The 15,134-nt window shown below is 41.8% G+C and overlaps 1 protein-coding gene across 1 annotated transcript; it reads right to left on the reverse strand.

The window, feature by feature from the left end:
- Positions 1-1,296: 1,296 nt before the first annotated feature.
- LOC146365044 (polymeric immunoglobulin receptor-like) lies at positions 1,297-10,559 on the reverse strand. Its single transcript, XM_084917751.1, has 7 exons — positions 10,458-10,559; positions 4,318-4,644; positions 3,339-3,671; positions 2,681-2,773; positions 2,331-2,426; positions 1,753-1,793; positions 1,297-1,449 (listed from the first exon to the last, which is right to left on the reverse strand). The coding sequence occupies exons 1-7, from the start codon at positions 10,495-10,497 to the stop codon at positions 1,330-1,332; spliced, it is 1,050 nt and encodes a 349-aa protein (XP_084773877.1). The 5' UTR covers positions 10,498-10,559; the 3' UTR covers positions 1,297-1,329.
- Between the last annotated feature and the right edge of the window lie 4,575 nt (positions 10,560-15,134).

Below are 15,134 nucleotides of genomic sequence, written 5' to 3' on the forward strand. Positions count from 1 at the left end.
TCTTATCTAGATATATTACAAAATACATATTAGCAATATTATAGATATATAACTATTTGAGATATAAAAATTTGTGATAACAATATAACTGACGATAAAATTGACGTGAGACAAACTACTTTACAACTCCACAACTTTATTAGTGCAAAAAAACCCATCAATGTATTTTCACTTAAACAAGCAGCTGTTTTTTATGCAAATTTCTTGCTGACTTGTGTTTTTGGAAACATTTGCTGTAATTTGAAGTGTTGCTGAATTCCAGTGTAAGGCTGAGGGTTTATCTGTTTATCTGTTTATCCTCGTCAGTGTTCGCATTATGTTCCACGGTTGATGTGCCTGATGTTTGTTCCAGAACCACACCCACTGTTATACACTCTGAATGAGGCAATAAAGGGAATCATCTTCCTATTGCTGCCTGGCTTCATTCTGTTAGAGACTTTATTCTTTCCCCCTGAAAGGAGACCTCACTGTGATGGTTACTTTGATGGCTTTTCTAATCTTATTGTTTATTCTTGTCTCATTTCCCCTCATGCATTGGTTTGTATTAATCGATCCGCTATAATAAACATTTTCACTTTCAGTTAATATTAATATGTTTCCACGCTGTTTTGTCTCCATTTGGGTCCTCTATTCTCCACTCCACACAGTCTGCATCTGCTGACTGTGACACATGTCATAAGTGCTTGTTTTATGTCTGTGAAGGTTCTCAGTCATCCAGGTCATCGTAGTCAAAGGAGCTTGCAAAGAAAAGCGTCTGGACTTCTTTAAGTTGCTTGAAGACGTTTCACCTCTCATCCGAGAAGCTTCTTCAGTTCTAAGGTCAAATGGTGGAGAGTCCCAGATTTAAACCTAGTGGGAGTTTCCCCCCAAAGAGGGACAAAAAGACCCCTGATGATCCACTAATCGCCTGAGCCAAGGTGTGAAACTGGGTGTGGGTCCCAATCAGCCAGGGTTTCGGGTGAGCTCATTGTGAAAGTGCTTGTTTTGCTTGTATTGAAAGAACACGTGTGTCATTTTTACTGAATATGATTTCAAATTTATTCATTTTAAAAGTGATAAAGTTCATGGAGCTGAATTTCTCTTTAGGGGCAGTGAAGGCTAACATAACAAAGAAAATAAGACAGTACACGAATCAAACCAAAAATAAAACATCATAACTTCCTAAACTAAATGAAAAAGGATAAGCATCCAAATTCCAAGAGACACAGTCAGCACCACAGACAGGAAACTGTACAGACTGAGGATGAATTCACAGCAGATTCATCCATTCTGTGTACAAACTGTGTCTTTGATGCACTGAAACAAACCCAGGTGTGAATCCAGAGAGTCTCATGTGTGGTGTGTGAGTGTAGAGTAGGTCTGGTCCTGGTCCCTGCCGGCTGGATCGAGGCTCTGGTAGGTCGAGTCTTCACGTGTAGAACCTGGAGTACAGTTCTCGTAGTGGACGTCCTGAAACAGAGACAAACTGTCTTCTTCACATAAAAAGAAGAGACTCTGACTTGGTTAAATCATTTGTGCTGGTAAATATTTCCACGTTGCCTCGTTGAACCTCTCAGACAACAGTGTCTCTGTTTGTTGTTGGAGTCTCCGTCTGGGCGGCCATTTTTGTCACCTACCTGTTTGAATTCACCTTCTTGGATTGTAATTTCTGGAACAGTCTACAAACTGAACCATCACACTGTGACTGCTTTATTTCTTTGTTACAGCAGCAGTCTGTCAACAGTGAGAGGAACCAAAGAGAAAGAAAGTCACCTCCATGTCTGTGCCCTCTGAGTTTCCTCTGGTCCTCAAACCTGTGGAACAAACAAAGGATGTTCCTCTGTTAGAGGGACCAATCATTCAAAGTGCACATGAGGCTGAAGATCACTGCTGCCCCTCCTGTTCTTTCATTCTGCTTAGTTGGACTTTATTAGGCTTCATTTTAGACTTTGCCTTCAGAATCAAAGACTCACATTTGCTCGAGTCTCCTCCTGTGTACTGAAGAAGTGATCCACAATAATTATACTATTTTACAGTTTTCATGGGTCGTGTAGTCAGAATATTTTTCCTGTTTTTACTTCACACGTCTGAAGCAGAGAACATCTGGATCTGATCCTGCTGACAGTGTCCAGACTTCATGTGTGACACAGTTTAGGATTCAGTTACTTCCAGTGTTTAACATCATCTCTACAAGTCACTCCACTCTCCTCTTAGAGCCCAAAGTGGACAAGCAGGATGAAATATTTTGATGTTTGACTGCAGCTGTTTGAACAGACTTCAAGTGAAGTGAAAAAAGAGTTTTTGGTTAGAAACGAGACGTTCTGTGTGTTTCTGTGTCTCTGTTATCTTACCTCTGCTGCTCTTCCTCTTGATGCAGATTATTAGAACAGCCAGTGATGAGAGGATGATGATGATGAGCAGAGAGATGATTACATACAGCAGCACACCTGTGACAGCAGAACAAGCTTGTTTGACTCTGATTTACTGATTGATGAGTTGCACATGTAGTGAAATAACAGACGTGAAACGAATAAACAAACAGATAAAAGTTCTACATGAACAAGAGGAGCTGACAGAGAATTTAGAAAAAGAAAACGTGTTTGGCACAACGTCACACTCACATCATAATTCTGATTAGAAAAGCTGCCACACAGGACAGGCTGATTAAAAACATACTGTCTTCTCTCATAGATGGATGTACCTGTAGATGCTGCTCTTCCAGGCTGCTCAGTGCTTCCAGTCAAAGTTAATGAAGGTGTGGAGCTTCCTGTAGTTGTGGCTGATGGTCCAGCTGCTGAACAGGAGCAGAGAGGAAAGTTTGACTTATAAATGTTTGGAGCTGTGAACAAGAAAAACACAAAGATTCAAAAATCAGCTGAGAAATCAAACGAGCCTTAAATGGATCCACTGATTGAGAAAAAACAGTTTGGCAAATTTAGTTTTAGATTTAAAAAATGCACTAAAATAGTTTAACAATGAAATAAAATATGAATGTATGTTGAAATATCAGGTTCTTGGAAACAACAAAGACATTTAGGGACATTAATGGTCACCTGTTCATTTCCAGCTCCACACTCTTATTCCTGCTCTCCATCACAGTAACTTTACAAAATTCACACTTCAAAATAATCTTGTTTCTAAATAATTCTGTTTATATGTTGAGATAAACTGAGTGCTGAGAGCAGCCTGAGCTGTTGGCTCACAGGGATTACTGTACAGACACTGAGCTCATTATTAGAAACTCTGCTCGTGTTTAACATGAACATCCACCACTGGAACAGCAGATATATGACAGGAAATAAGGAACAGCTGAACAGCTCCACTCTGACAACATTTGATTAATGTCAGTAAAAACTCACCGTCTGTGACAGTGACCTCAAACTCTCTGGATGAACTGCTGGAAGATCCACTCAGTAAACATCTGTACCGTCCTGAGTCAGACTTGGTCAGCTGTGTGATGCTCACATACAGAACTCCTGAATCATATCCAATGTTGTATCTGCCTCTCTGAGCTCTGTTATCATTTGTGTCAACAAGAAAGTTTTCTCCTCCACATTCTCCTCTGCAGAACAACTTTCTGTATCCAGGTTGTTTAAAGGAGCATCCGACTGTGAGAGAGCTTCCAGTTTCTTTATCAAAGTGTTTCAGCTGAGCAGGATCATCGTTTCCATCCAGCAGTGCTGTTAAAGAGACAAACAATCAATAGTTACTATCAGTGCTGAAGATGATGCAGTCTGATCAGAGTAACTCCAGTTTGATCCACAGTTACACTGGGAGCTGCCCAGTTCAACCAGTCTGACAGAGGAACTGTTGAACTAACTGAGATTTAAACGGCTTCATCATCAGACTGATTGGATTCATGAAAAATCAGCTTTTATGACAAGTATAGACTCTAAAATGTGAACACTTCATGGTTTTAAGTACATTTAAAGTCTGGATGGACTTTTGTGTTCTGAATGTGATTTTCACGTATTCATTGAGGAAGAATCCATTTTGCTGTGAGGGGAACTCTTGGAAAGATCAAACTGACGACACAGAAGCAAAAACTCATCAAAGAAAATCAAAGTTACATCAGAAAATCTTCTTTCATTCATCAGCGTCTGTTTCTGACATCAACATTTCATTCACATCATTATCAGCTGACACACTCACTAATATTCACACACACTCGTGTCCCAGCTGCAGTTCATCGGTTACTTAGAGGAGTCCAAATGTAACCAACAGTTTACAGAAGAACAAACTTCAGCTTCTTTAAACCGTCAGCAGCTGTCAGTGAAAACTCAAACTTTGCTTCAGGAACAGAAACTAAACATTTCCACAGCTGAAACAGAAACTCACCTTCAGCAACAACGATCACAAACGGTGTGAATGAAGCTGATGATGAAGATCCAGCCAAACCACAGCTGTACCGTCCAGAGTCAGACTCAGTCAGCTTTGAGATGCTCACAGATAAAACATTGTTTTCATATTCAATGCTGTATCTGCCTGTTTGAGCTCTGACATCAGTTGTATTAATGAGAATGTTTTCTCCTTCACATTCTTCTCTGCAGAACATCTTCCATGTTCCTGGAGACTTAAAGGCAAATCCAGCTTTAAAATCTCCTCCAATGACTCCATAGTGAAGAATCTGAGCATCGGTGACTTCAGGGTTTCCATCCTGCAGAGCTGTTGGAAACATGAACCATCAATAGTTACTGTTTGTACTTCCTGTAAGAAGCTGCAGTCTGATCACAACATTCACACACAGACACACTGAGACTAAAGTCTGAATAACAACAATGATTCATGTCAAATACATTTTATTGTCTAAAGTGGTGGAAAATCTTCTTCCGGTCGACATGACTCAAAATATATCTGAACATGTTTCCTATGCATGAATAAAATGACAATAAAAGATGAAGATAAACAAAATATGACATGTAAATGACTCATAACTCCTCTGTGTGGTACTTGTAGTAATTATATGTTGAGAGATTGAAGCAACAGCTCAACATGCAAGTTTTTCACGTGTTTCATCCACAGGAAGTGATGTCATCATTTAGTTTAAATGTACTGCTGGTGTCAAAGTTCATGAAGCAACAACAAAAACAGTGACGAAGTTTTTATTTGTAACTTTGTTTTACTGAGTAAATGAATCCAATCCAACTGTATTTATAAAGCACCTTAAACAACAAGCTGACCAAAGTGCTTTCCAATAATAAAGCAGAGATAGCAGTTGAAAACCATACATTAAGCAGACAAAGAAATGAATATAAATGACAATGAAATAAATACATAAATGAAAAAGAAGATAAAAATAAATCAGTATATATATAAAATATTAAAACATCAGTAAAATAGACAATAAGATATACAATGAATAAAATTAACAAAATAAAAAGATTAAGAGGGACCAACAGCTCAATCAATCAATCAATCAATCAATCAAGGCTTTATTCGCCACATGCAGGTTGCCCTGCAGTGGAATGAACCCCCCCCTCAACTTTACACAGACATCACGTGGGGATACAGGTCGGAGATCGGTAGCGTTACAGAAAAAACACTGAAATATACACTACAATGGGAAAGTACAAGAGGAAAAAAAGAGACCTCTACTCATGCTGGGCTCCTGGGAGGACAGCATGAGAACAGGAAACAAAAAAACTCCTCTGCACAAAAAAGCACATAAATGTCCACAGCACAACATTATGGAACACGTGACCAGCCACAGGGTCGGGTGGGGGGTGAGGAGTCATCCGAAGCAAACACAGCAGCCATCCTGCCCAGCGCTATTATTCCAGCGCGGGCTCAGACCCACCGTGTTCCCCAGGAGGGAACAAGCATTGAAGGCGTTTGGAAAGGGAGGGGGGATGAGTGTGTGCATATCAGTGTATATGTATGTGTGTGCGTGTCCAGAGTTCAGCTGAGACAGTGTCCTTCGCCCTATCAGGCTAATTAAACAGTCTTCCAGCCAACCCAGGTGGCCTTGCATGGAATGGGAAGGAACAGACTCAACACAGTCGTTATCAGGGTGTTTTTGTTCTGCTCCAGCCTTGAGCCCACAGCTGGCACCGAAGGGATAGCCGCATTATGATGGTGGTTTTTCTTTTATGCGAACAACTCATGAGAATTTCAAAGCTGTTCTTTAACACTCCAACACTGGTCTCTCAATCTCCCGTTGGAGAGCCGCGAGTTTCTCCATGATGTTATCAAACTTGCGCTCCGTGGTCTTGTCATTCTTGTGCTCAAAGAGCCGATTCTGAGAACTCACGGCCGCAGTGAGCTGCTCCACAATGTAATCCAACTTTCGCTCAGAGGTGTTATTCTGAGTATTCACAGCAGCTGTAAGCGTCTCCAAGATCTTAACCATGCTGCTCTCAATGAGCCCGTTCTGAGAAGTCGCGCCTCGTCCCATCGTTTCAATCCCAGCGGGCAGCCTTGTCGGGGTTTGAACAGCCGGTTCCGCTTTCTTAATTCTCCGATAAGTCAGGGCCAAGCCAGCTCCGATCAGCAAGAACCCTGTTATCATGGTTCCGAATAGGTCGATATCTTCAGCGTCCTCGATCGACAGTCCCGCCAGGCACATGACCCTCCATTGCTGCCACCCGTCCATCGTGTATCCGGCAGGGAAAGTCCCTCCAGGGCACTCGGGCTCTCCCGAGCCCAGACTTCTCGTTGAGAAAAGGGTGTCAATAGCATTCAGAGACCAGTTGATCAAATCCATAATTCTCTTTTAGGTTTTAGAAACAGACTGTGAGAGAGTGTTCCAGGGAAAAGTAAAAACACAAGACAAGACAAGGACATAAGAAGCTAAGAAGAGAAGATAAGGGAGAGGAGAGGAGAAAAGTGCGACCGCCTTCGCCGAGAGCCAAATGAACAACGAGCTGACTACAAGCTGACTCTGGTGCTACTCCTGAAAAGCCTTTGAAAAAAAATGTGTTTCTAAAAGTGATTTAAACACCTCAAGTGTTGGGCCAGCCTAATATAGAGGGGCAGCTTATTCCATAATTTGGGGGCCACAACAGCGAAAGCTCGGTCCCCCCGGTGTTTCAGTCTCGACATGGGGACAGCAAGGAGTGACTGCTCAGTTGATCTGAGGGACCTTCGTGGAGTGTAACGGTGTCGAAGGTCTGACAGGTAAGAAGGAGCCATTTAAAGCTTTCAAAGCAAACAAAGTTTTAAAATGAATTCTAAAATGGACCCAGTGTAAGGAGGCAGGAGCAGGGCTAATTCAATTCAATTCAATTCAATTTTATTTATATAGCGCCAAATCACAACAAAAGTCGCCTCAAGGCGCTTCATAGATACAGAGAAAAACCCAACAATCATATGACCCCCTATGAGCAAGCACTTCGGCAACAGTGGGAAGGAAAAACTCCCTTTTAACAGGAAGAAACCTCCGGCAGAACCAGGCTCAGGGAGGGGCGGGGCCATCTGCTGTGATTGGTTGGGGTGAGAGAAGGAAGACAGGATAAAAGACATGCTGTGGAAGAGAGACAGAGATTAATAACAGATATGATTCAATGCAGAGAGGTCTATTAATACATAGTGAGTGAGAAAGGTGACTGGAAAGGAAAAACTCAATGCATCATGGGAATCCCCCGGCAGCCTACGTCTATTGCAGCATAACTAAGGGAGGATTCAGGGTCACCTGGTCCAGCCCTAACTATATGCTTTAGCAAAAAGGAAAGTTTGAAGCCTAATCTTAAAAGTAGAGATAGTTTCTGTCTCCCGAATCCAAACTGGAAGCTGGTTCCACAGAAGAGGGGCCTGAAAACTGAAGGCTCTGCCTCCCATTCTACTTTTAAATACTCTAGGAACAACAAGTAGGCCTGCAGAGCGAGAGCGAAGTGCTCTAATAGGGTGATATGGTACTACAAGGTCATTAAGATAAGATGGGGCCTGATTATTTAAGACCTTGTATGTGAGGAGCAGGATTTTGAATTCAATTCTGGATTTAACAGGAAGCCAATGAAGGGAAGCCAAAACAGGAGAAATATGCTCTCTCTTTCTAGTCCCTGTCAGGACTCTTGCTGCAGCATTTTGGATTAGCTGAAGGCTTTTCAGTGAGTTTTTTGGACATCCTGATAATAATGAATTACAGTCGTCCAGCCTGGAAGTAATAAATGCATGAACTAGTTTTTCAGCGTCACTCTGAGACAGGATATTTCTAATTTTAGAGATGTTGCGCAAATGGAAGAAAGCAGTCTTACATATTTGTTTAATATGTGCGTTGAAGGACATGTCCTGGTCAAAAATGACTCCAAGGTTCCTCACAGCGTTACTGGAGGCCAAGGTAATGCCATCCAGAGTATGAATCTGGTTAGATACCATATTTCTAAGATTTTCAGGGCCGAGTACAATAACCTCAGTTTGATCTGAATTAAGAAGCAGAAAGTTAGCGGCCATCCAGGTCTTTATGTCTTTAAGACATTCCTGCAGTTTAACTCATTGGTGTGTGTTATCTGGCTTCATGGACAGATAGAGCTGGGTGTCATCTGCATAGCAGTGTAAATGTATGCTATGTCTTCTAATGATGCTGCCTAAGGGAAGCATGTATAATGTAAACAGAATTGGTCCTAGCACTGAACCCTGTGGAACTCCATAATTAACCTCAGTGTGTGAAGAGGACTCTCCATTTACATGCACAAACTGGAGTCTATTAGATAGATATGATACAAACCACTGCAGCACAGTACCTGTAACACCTACAGCATGTTCTAATCGCTCTAATAGGATATTATGGTCGAAAGTATCGAACGCTGCACTGAGGTCTAGCAGGACAAGCACAGAGATGAGTCCACTGTCAGAGGCCATAAGAAGATCATTTGTAACCTTCACTAAAGCTGTTTCTGTGCTGTGATGAGCTCTAATGTGCTCGCGTTTGTGTGTCCCTGTCAGCAGGCGAGCAGCAGCATTCTGGACCATTTGCGAGCGTGATAGTGAAGCCTGATCAATACCAATATAAAGTCCAATACAATAATCAAGGTGAGTGTTCACAGATGTGCGTAAAAGTCTCTCCAAGTCACAAAAAGAAATAAAAGGTTTGACTTTAGAGAGCTGCCTCAGCTGAAAAAAGCTCTTTCTCACCACTGTATTTACCTGTTTGTCCATTTTAAGATCTGTGTCCATTTTTACTGCAAAGTTGGTGACAACTGGTTTGACACATGTGTGAGAGGACCTAAGTCAGATGGTGGGACACCAGGGCCGCTCGGCCCAAATATAACGACCTCAGTCTTTTTTCATTAAAATGCTCTGACATCCTTGAGACAGTCTAAAATAGGCCTGAGGGGGTTGGGCTCATTGTGTTTCAGGGGTAGATACATCTGACAGTCATCCGCATTAAAATGAAATGAGACTTTATGCTTTTTAATAATATGGCCAAGGGGAAGTAAATAAATGCTAAAAAGAAGGGGCCCAAGGATGGATCCTTGAGGTACACCACATGGGAGGAGGGCAGACGATGAATGAAATTTACCAAGTGAGACAGAAACTTCTGTCACACAGGTATGACTTGAACCACTCCAAGGCAGTGCTTCTAATTCCAACATGATGTTCTAGGTGAGACATAAAAATGTTGTGATCGACTGCATCAAAAGCTGCTGTGAGATCCAAAAGCACAAGTAAGACAGAATTCCCAGAGTCAGCAGTTAGTAAGATATCAATAAAAACTGAATGAATCTGATGATTGAAAGCAGCAGTTTGTCCCCTTTATTTCACTGACTACAGTTTGTTTGAGGAAGTAACAAATACTTGCAATGAACGACATGTTACTGAGTAATTTATGACTCTATTTTAAAGCTCTAAAGCCAAACTCAGCAGCTGATGTGAGTCAGTTACTTTATGTAAATGATTTCAGTTCATTCCAGCATTTAAACTCTGTGCAGTCGTATTTCTGTTCAGCTCCAACAGGACAAACAGGAAGAATTAGGAAATAACTTTTCACAGAACTCTGGGTTTGAAGATGCTGACAGATTTCACTCACGTCACTCACAGGTTTATATTTGTCTGCAGGAAGTGATGTCATTTTGTCAAATCTATATGCACTGTGGGAGAGAACTGTGAATAGTCACAGTGAAGAAACATGAACATGTAACAGTAAAAGCAACAAAATGTGTTTTTGTCTTTCAAAGAAAATTTCATTGACTTGATCAACAAGTTTGTATTTTCAAATAATAACTGAAAGCATCAGGTGGAGTTTTTACTTTGATATTACAGGTTATTTTGAGGAAGTAACAAACACTTGTAAGAAACCATCTTTGAAAGGACGAATCCTAAAGCCAAAGTGAGCAGCAACATGTCCATGAATGTCTCACTGTGATGGTTTCTTCTGTCCACACTGGCCACAAACACATCCATGAAATCATGAATAAAAGCAGTTTGAATGGAAGAAGCGTCCATGAAAGTGACTCATAGCTGACTCTGATCATCATGTTTAACAACAGAAAGAAACATGTTGAAGAACGAGAGTGACAGAAAGAAAAAGTGAATGTACTCACAAAGGAAGAAGAAGCAGATCAGAGTGTGATGGACTTTCATGATGAGGCTCTGATGGTTTACTGCTGCCTCTCTTCTTCTTCACTGGAAACCAGGAACTTGTGACGCCTCACTTCTCTAACTGAAGGAGTCCCTCCCCCAAACACCACAGCACCTCTACACTCCTCCCCTCTGCATCCGTCTGTGAGTCTGCTGCAGGGCCTCAGCCTTCCTCCTTATATTTATAGTATTATGTGCAAAGTGCTGCAGGAAATACAATGATGACACTTGACTCTGTTAAATTCAGCACAGTGACCAAAACCTCCAACAATGATCATCATTCATCATGAAATCATTTCTCTTACTGTATCTGAAGATAATGAACTTTAGTTTGGGATCATTTAGAAAAACAGTTTGGGTCAAATGTTAGAAAAGAGTCAGACTTTCTTTCTTCTCACAGTTTGTTTAACATGAGCTTCAAATCTTTGCACATTTAGTAAATCTATTAACAGAATATGAAAGAACAACAGTTCTGACATTATATCAAACATTTCAATCACCTTGTGGTTCAAAGTGGTATTACATGACAGCACAGCCTCATGTAATACAACTTTGAACCACAAGGTGACGCACGAGTCAGTGTAGCATCCAGTATGTCCTCAGTCCGACATGAGACATCCCAACATTATTCCAGTTAGCTCAATATTCCATGTTCCAGGAATGCAGGAATGTTACTGTCAAGATTCATCTGGGAACACAGTATATGACCCGAAACAAATAAAGAACATTTTCAGGGATTTCTATAAAACGTTGTATTCACCACAAATAAACCCATCTAAAAAGGAAATTGATCATTTTTTGGACAACATAACTCTTCCAAAATTATTAGACACTCAAGCAATGGCACTGGATTCGCCACTGACATCAGGTGAACTCCAGGAAGCCCTGATAAGTATGCCCAATAATAAGGCTCCAGGTCCAGACGGCTTTCCTGCAGAATTCTACAAAAAATTCTGGACGATTCTAGCACCAGTTTTCTACAGAACGTTGTTGGAAATCAAAGAAAAGGGCAGACTTCCATCAAATATGAATTCTGCAAACATTAATCTGCTGCTAAAACCAGGCAAAGACCCTGTATATCCCTCAAGCTATCGTCCAATATCCCTTATAAATATAGACCTTAAAATACTCTGCAAAGCTCTCTCAAAGAGACTGGAGAAAATAACCCCCCTCTTAATTCATCCTGACCAAACTGGTTTCATAAAAGGTAGGCACCCATCAACAAATACACGTAGATTACTTAACTTGATAGACTACTCATGCAGTAAAAACCTTGAAACTACAATATTCTCTTTAGATGTAGAAAAAGCATTTGACAGAGTTAACTGGAAATTTCTATTTGCAACTTTACACAAATTTGGTTTTGGATCTTCTTTCATTAACTGGTTAAAAATATTATATAATTCCCCAACAGCTTGTGTCAGAACAAATGACCAGACATCCTCCAGCTTCTGTCTCCTGAGGGGCACCAGGCAGGGATGCCCACTCTCCCCTTCACTGTTTGCAATTTTTATTGAACCACTAGCAGCAGCAATAAGACAGAATTCAGTAATTAAGGGCATAAAATGCAAGAACGTCGAACATAAAATCAGCCTTTATGCGGATGATGTGTTACTTTTTCTCCAAAACTCACAAACCAATATCTCTGGGGTGATTGAATTGATAAACTCTTTTGCAAGAATATCAGATTACTCAATTAACTGGTCAAAATCTACAGTCCTTCCGATTAATTGCTCCTTCCATAATTCCTCTTAAACACCACTGCAATCGGGAAATATAAAATATTTAGGTATTAATGTTTCTCCCAAGCTTGCAGATCTGACTAAATTAAACCATATCCCACTTTTAAAGAAGGTAGAAGGCGATCTGGCTAGGTGGAAATGTCTACCCATATCACTCATGGGAAGGGTTGCCGCTATAAAAATGATGGTCTTACCAAAAATAAATTATTTATTCTCAATGATCCCAACTAAACCGCCACAAGATTGGTTCAGATCTCTAGATTCATGTATGTCCAAATTCCTTTGGAAAAATAAACCCCCACGTATAAGCTTAAAAACACTACAAAAGACCAAGGATAAAGGAGGATTAGAGCTACCTAACTTTCAGCACTACTTCTTAGCCAACAGGCTTCAGTTTACCTCAGGATGGCTAAAACATACCCTCTTAGATGAACTTTGTTCATATCATAACAATATGGGATCAACAAGAAAAGATTTTTAGAATATCAACAAATTAAATCCATAGTAAAAAAGAAATTTAAACCGGGTCAAGTTGAACTACAAACACCACCAACTGTGGTTCAATTTCTTACTCTTAAAACCCCCAAATTACTTTCCAAAATATACAGAATGCTTTCTAAAACAGATGAATCAATATCACTTCCTATTGCAAAATGGGAAGTGGATTTATCAGTTAACTTAGACCAAAACTTCTGGTCTCAGACTTGCTTAAAAACCTTTCATCTAATTAGAAATCCCAGTCTTCAATTAATTCAATACAAAATCCTACATAGAGTGCACTATACAGGTCATCGGATGTTCAAGATGGGCTTTACGTCTACCAACAATTGCTCACACTGCCAAACCAATTCACCGGACAATTATATCCACGCTCTTTGGTTCTGTCCACCAGTTCAGAAGTTTTGGCGCGAGATATGTGAAGACTTATCAAAGTGTCTGAAATGTAACATTCCAACTTCCCCCTTAGTGTGTTTGCTGGGCAGCTTAGATAATGTCACTACAGAGAAGAATATAGCCCATATGGTTTTCACTGCCCTATGCATAGCCAAGAAAACAGTCCTCATGAACTGGAAAAATAAAAATAATCTTAATTCTAACCAATATAGAAATTATCTATTAGATTACATTAGTCTCGATACAGCCTCTGCCACCACATCAGATCAATTGCTCTGGGCTCCTTTGATCAGCTCCATCACCTAGTGGGGGTGGGGGGTCATAGTTTGGTCCCACCTTCGCTGTTGTGATTGGTGTGGGGGTAGGGACAGGCTTAGGGCGTCGGGGGGTTCCCCAGGAGCATCTTCCTTGGGGGGCTCAACCCGGGGTAGCGGTCATGGCCTATTAGGGGCTCTGTTGGCTCTTAGGTGACGGTTTCCTCGTGGCTGCGTGCAGCGGGGCTAGGGGAGGGTCTGTGCTGACGGACGTGGGTTACTGACATGGTAGCCTGGCTGCCCCTGGGTGGGTCCGGGACGGGCGTGAGGTTCTGGGGGCGCTCCGGCTCTGGGCTGGGGCCCTGGCCGGGCCTCGGGGGCTTGGTGTGTTGCCGGGGTTGTGGGCGGGTGGGTGTATGGGGGCCCGGCCCTAGCGCAGGGTGCCGCCGGTGCATCGAGCCACCTGGGAGGCTCTTCAACTGGTGAGGGAGGTTGTCACATCTTGCAGGAGCTTTCTTCTCTTCAGGAACTCTCTCTGCAGGAGGGGGAGATATAGGAGAGGTGGAGGAAGATCTCAGCCTGGGTGTCTATTGTCTTGTGTAGTCTGGAAAATGAGTGGATGACGGGGTGGGTGCAGTTTTCTCTGTGGTGGGGTCAGGTGGGCTGTCCCGGGCTCTGTGGGGCCGGGCGGCACTGCTGAACTGGGACCCGGTCCGGATGGGCCTGGGCCTCCTTTCCCTGGCGGGTTGCGGAGTATGGGGGTGCCTACTGGGGTCAGCGGGGGAGCTCCCTCTTCCCGCTCCATCACAATCACCCACACATGCAGGGCCTTGGGGTAGGGGTGTGTCACCAGGGTGCAGAGGAGGCTACCCCCCCCCCCCTCTGTGCCCCCCCCCACACACACACACACACACACACACACACCCTCTAGCAGATCATTACATGAAGGAACCTTTTAAAAACAAGCGCGTCCATGCTCACAGGTGTACACACGGGTGCTCACACACACAAACTACACCCTTTTTGGCTCCTACCTCAAAGCACACTGTGCGCTGTCGATCTTACGTGCTGCACAATAATGTTTAATATTTAGTATTTACTGTCATATTCCCATAGATCATCGTGATGTTGTTTATTCTATTGCTCTCGTTTTTTTCTGCTTGTTTTCTTTTTTCATTCTCAACAGGTGAAATTAGCATCTACTGTTTTCTATTGTTAGCTAGTTTATTGTGATGGTGCTGTTTTTATTATGTTGCTCTTTGTTGTTTGTTTTCTCTTCTGTTTTTTTTTTTTATCTCCATACAGGTGATCCAGGTGTTTTGTTTGTTTTTCTTTTTTTTCTTCCCCCCTTTCTCACCATCTCTTCTCCCCTCTATTTTTCTTTCTCTCCCTCTCTTTCTTATCCCCCAGTCATGTCTGTCCCGTCTTTAAAAAAACGAAAATAAAATAAATAAAGGTCAATCAAATGGACCAATATGGCAAGGCCATGATGATCCACTTGGTAAAGTAAATCCACTTGTCATCTTTCTTGGCCTTCAGACAACAATTCTGATGGCTAAAGATCCAAACGGACAGGCAAAAAAAAAAAAAGTCACACTCAGCCAACTGATCCTCCTGAGACCCAGAAAAAAATCTTTTGACAGAGTAAAGTTTAATGTTAAACAAATTAAATAAATAAATCAGCTGTAATCTGATATTTGTGACCTATCGGAGACTGAGAGAGAGCAACTTGTGTTTTTGGAAACATTTG

This window comes from Perissodus microlepis, chromosome 20 (genome assembly GCF_051167445.1).
Source record: "Perissodus microlepis isolate ML-2025 ecotype Zambia chromosome 20, ASM5116744v1, whole genome shotgun sequence".
Taxonomy (NCBI): Eukaryota; Metazoa; Chordata; class Actinopteri; order Cichliformes; family Cichlidae; genus Perissodus; species Perissodus microlepis.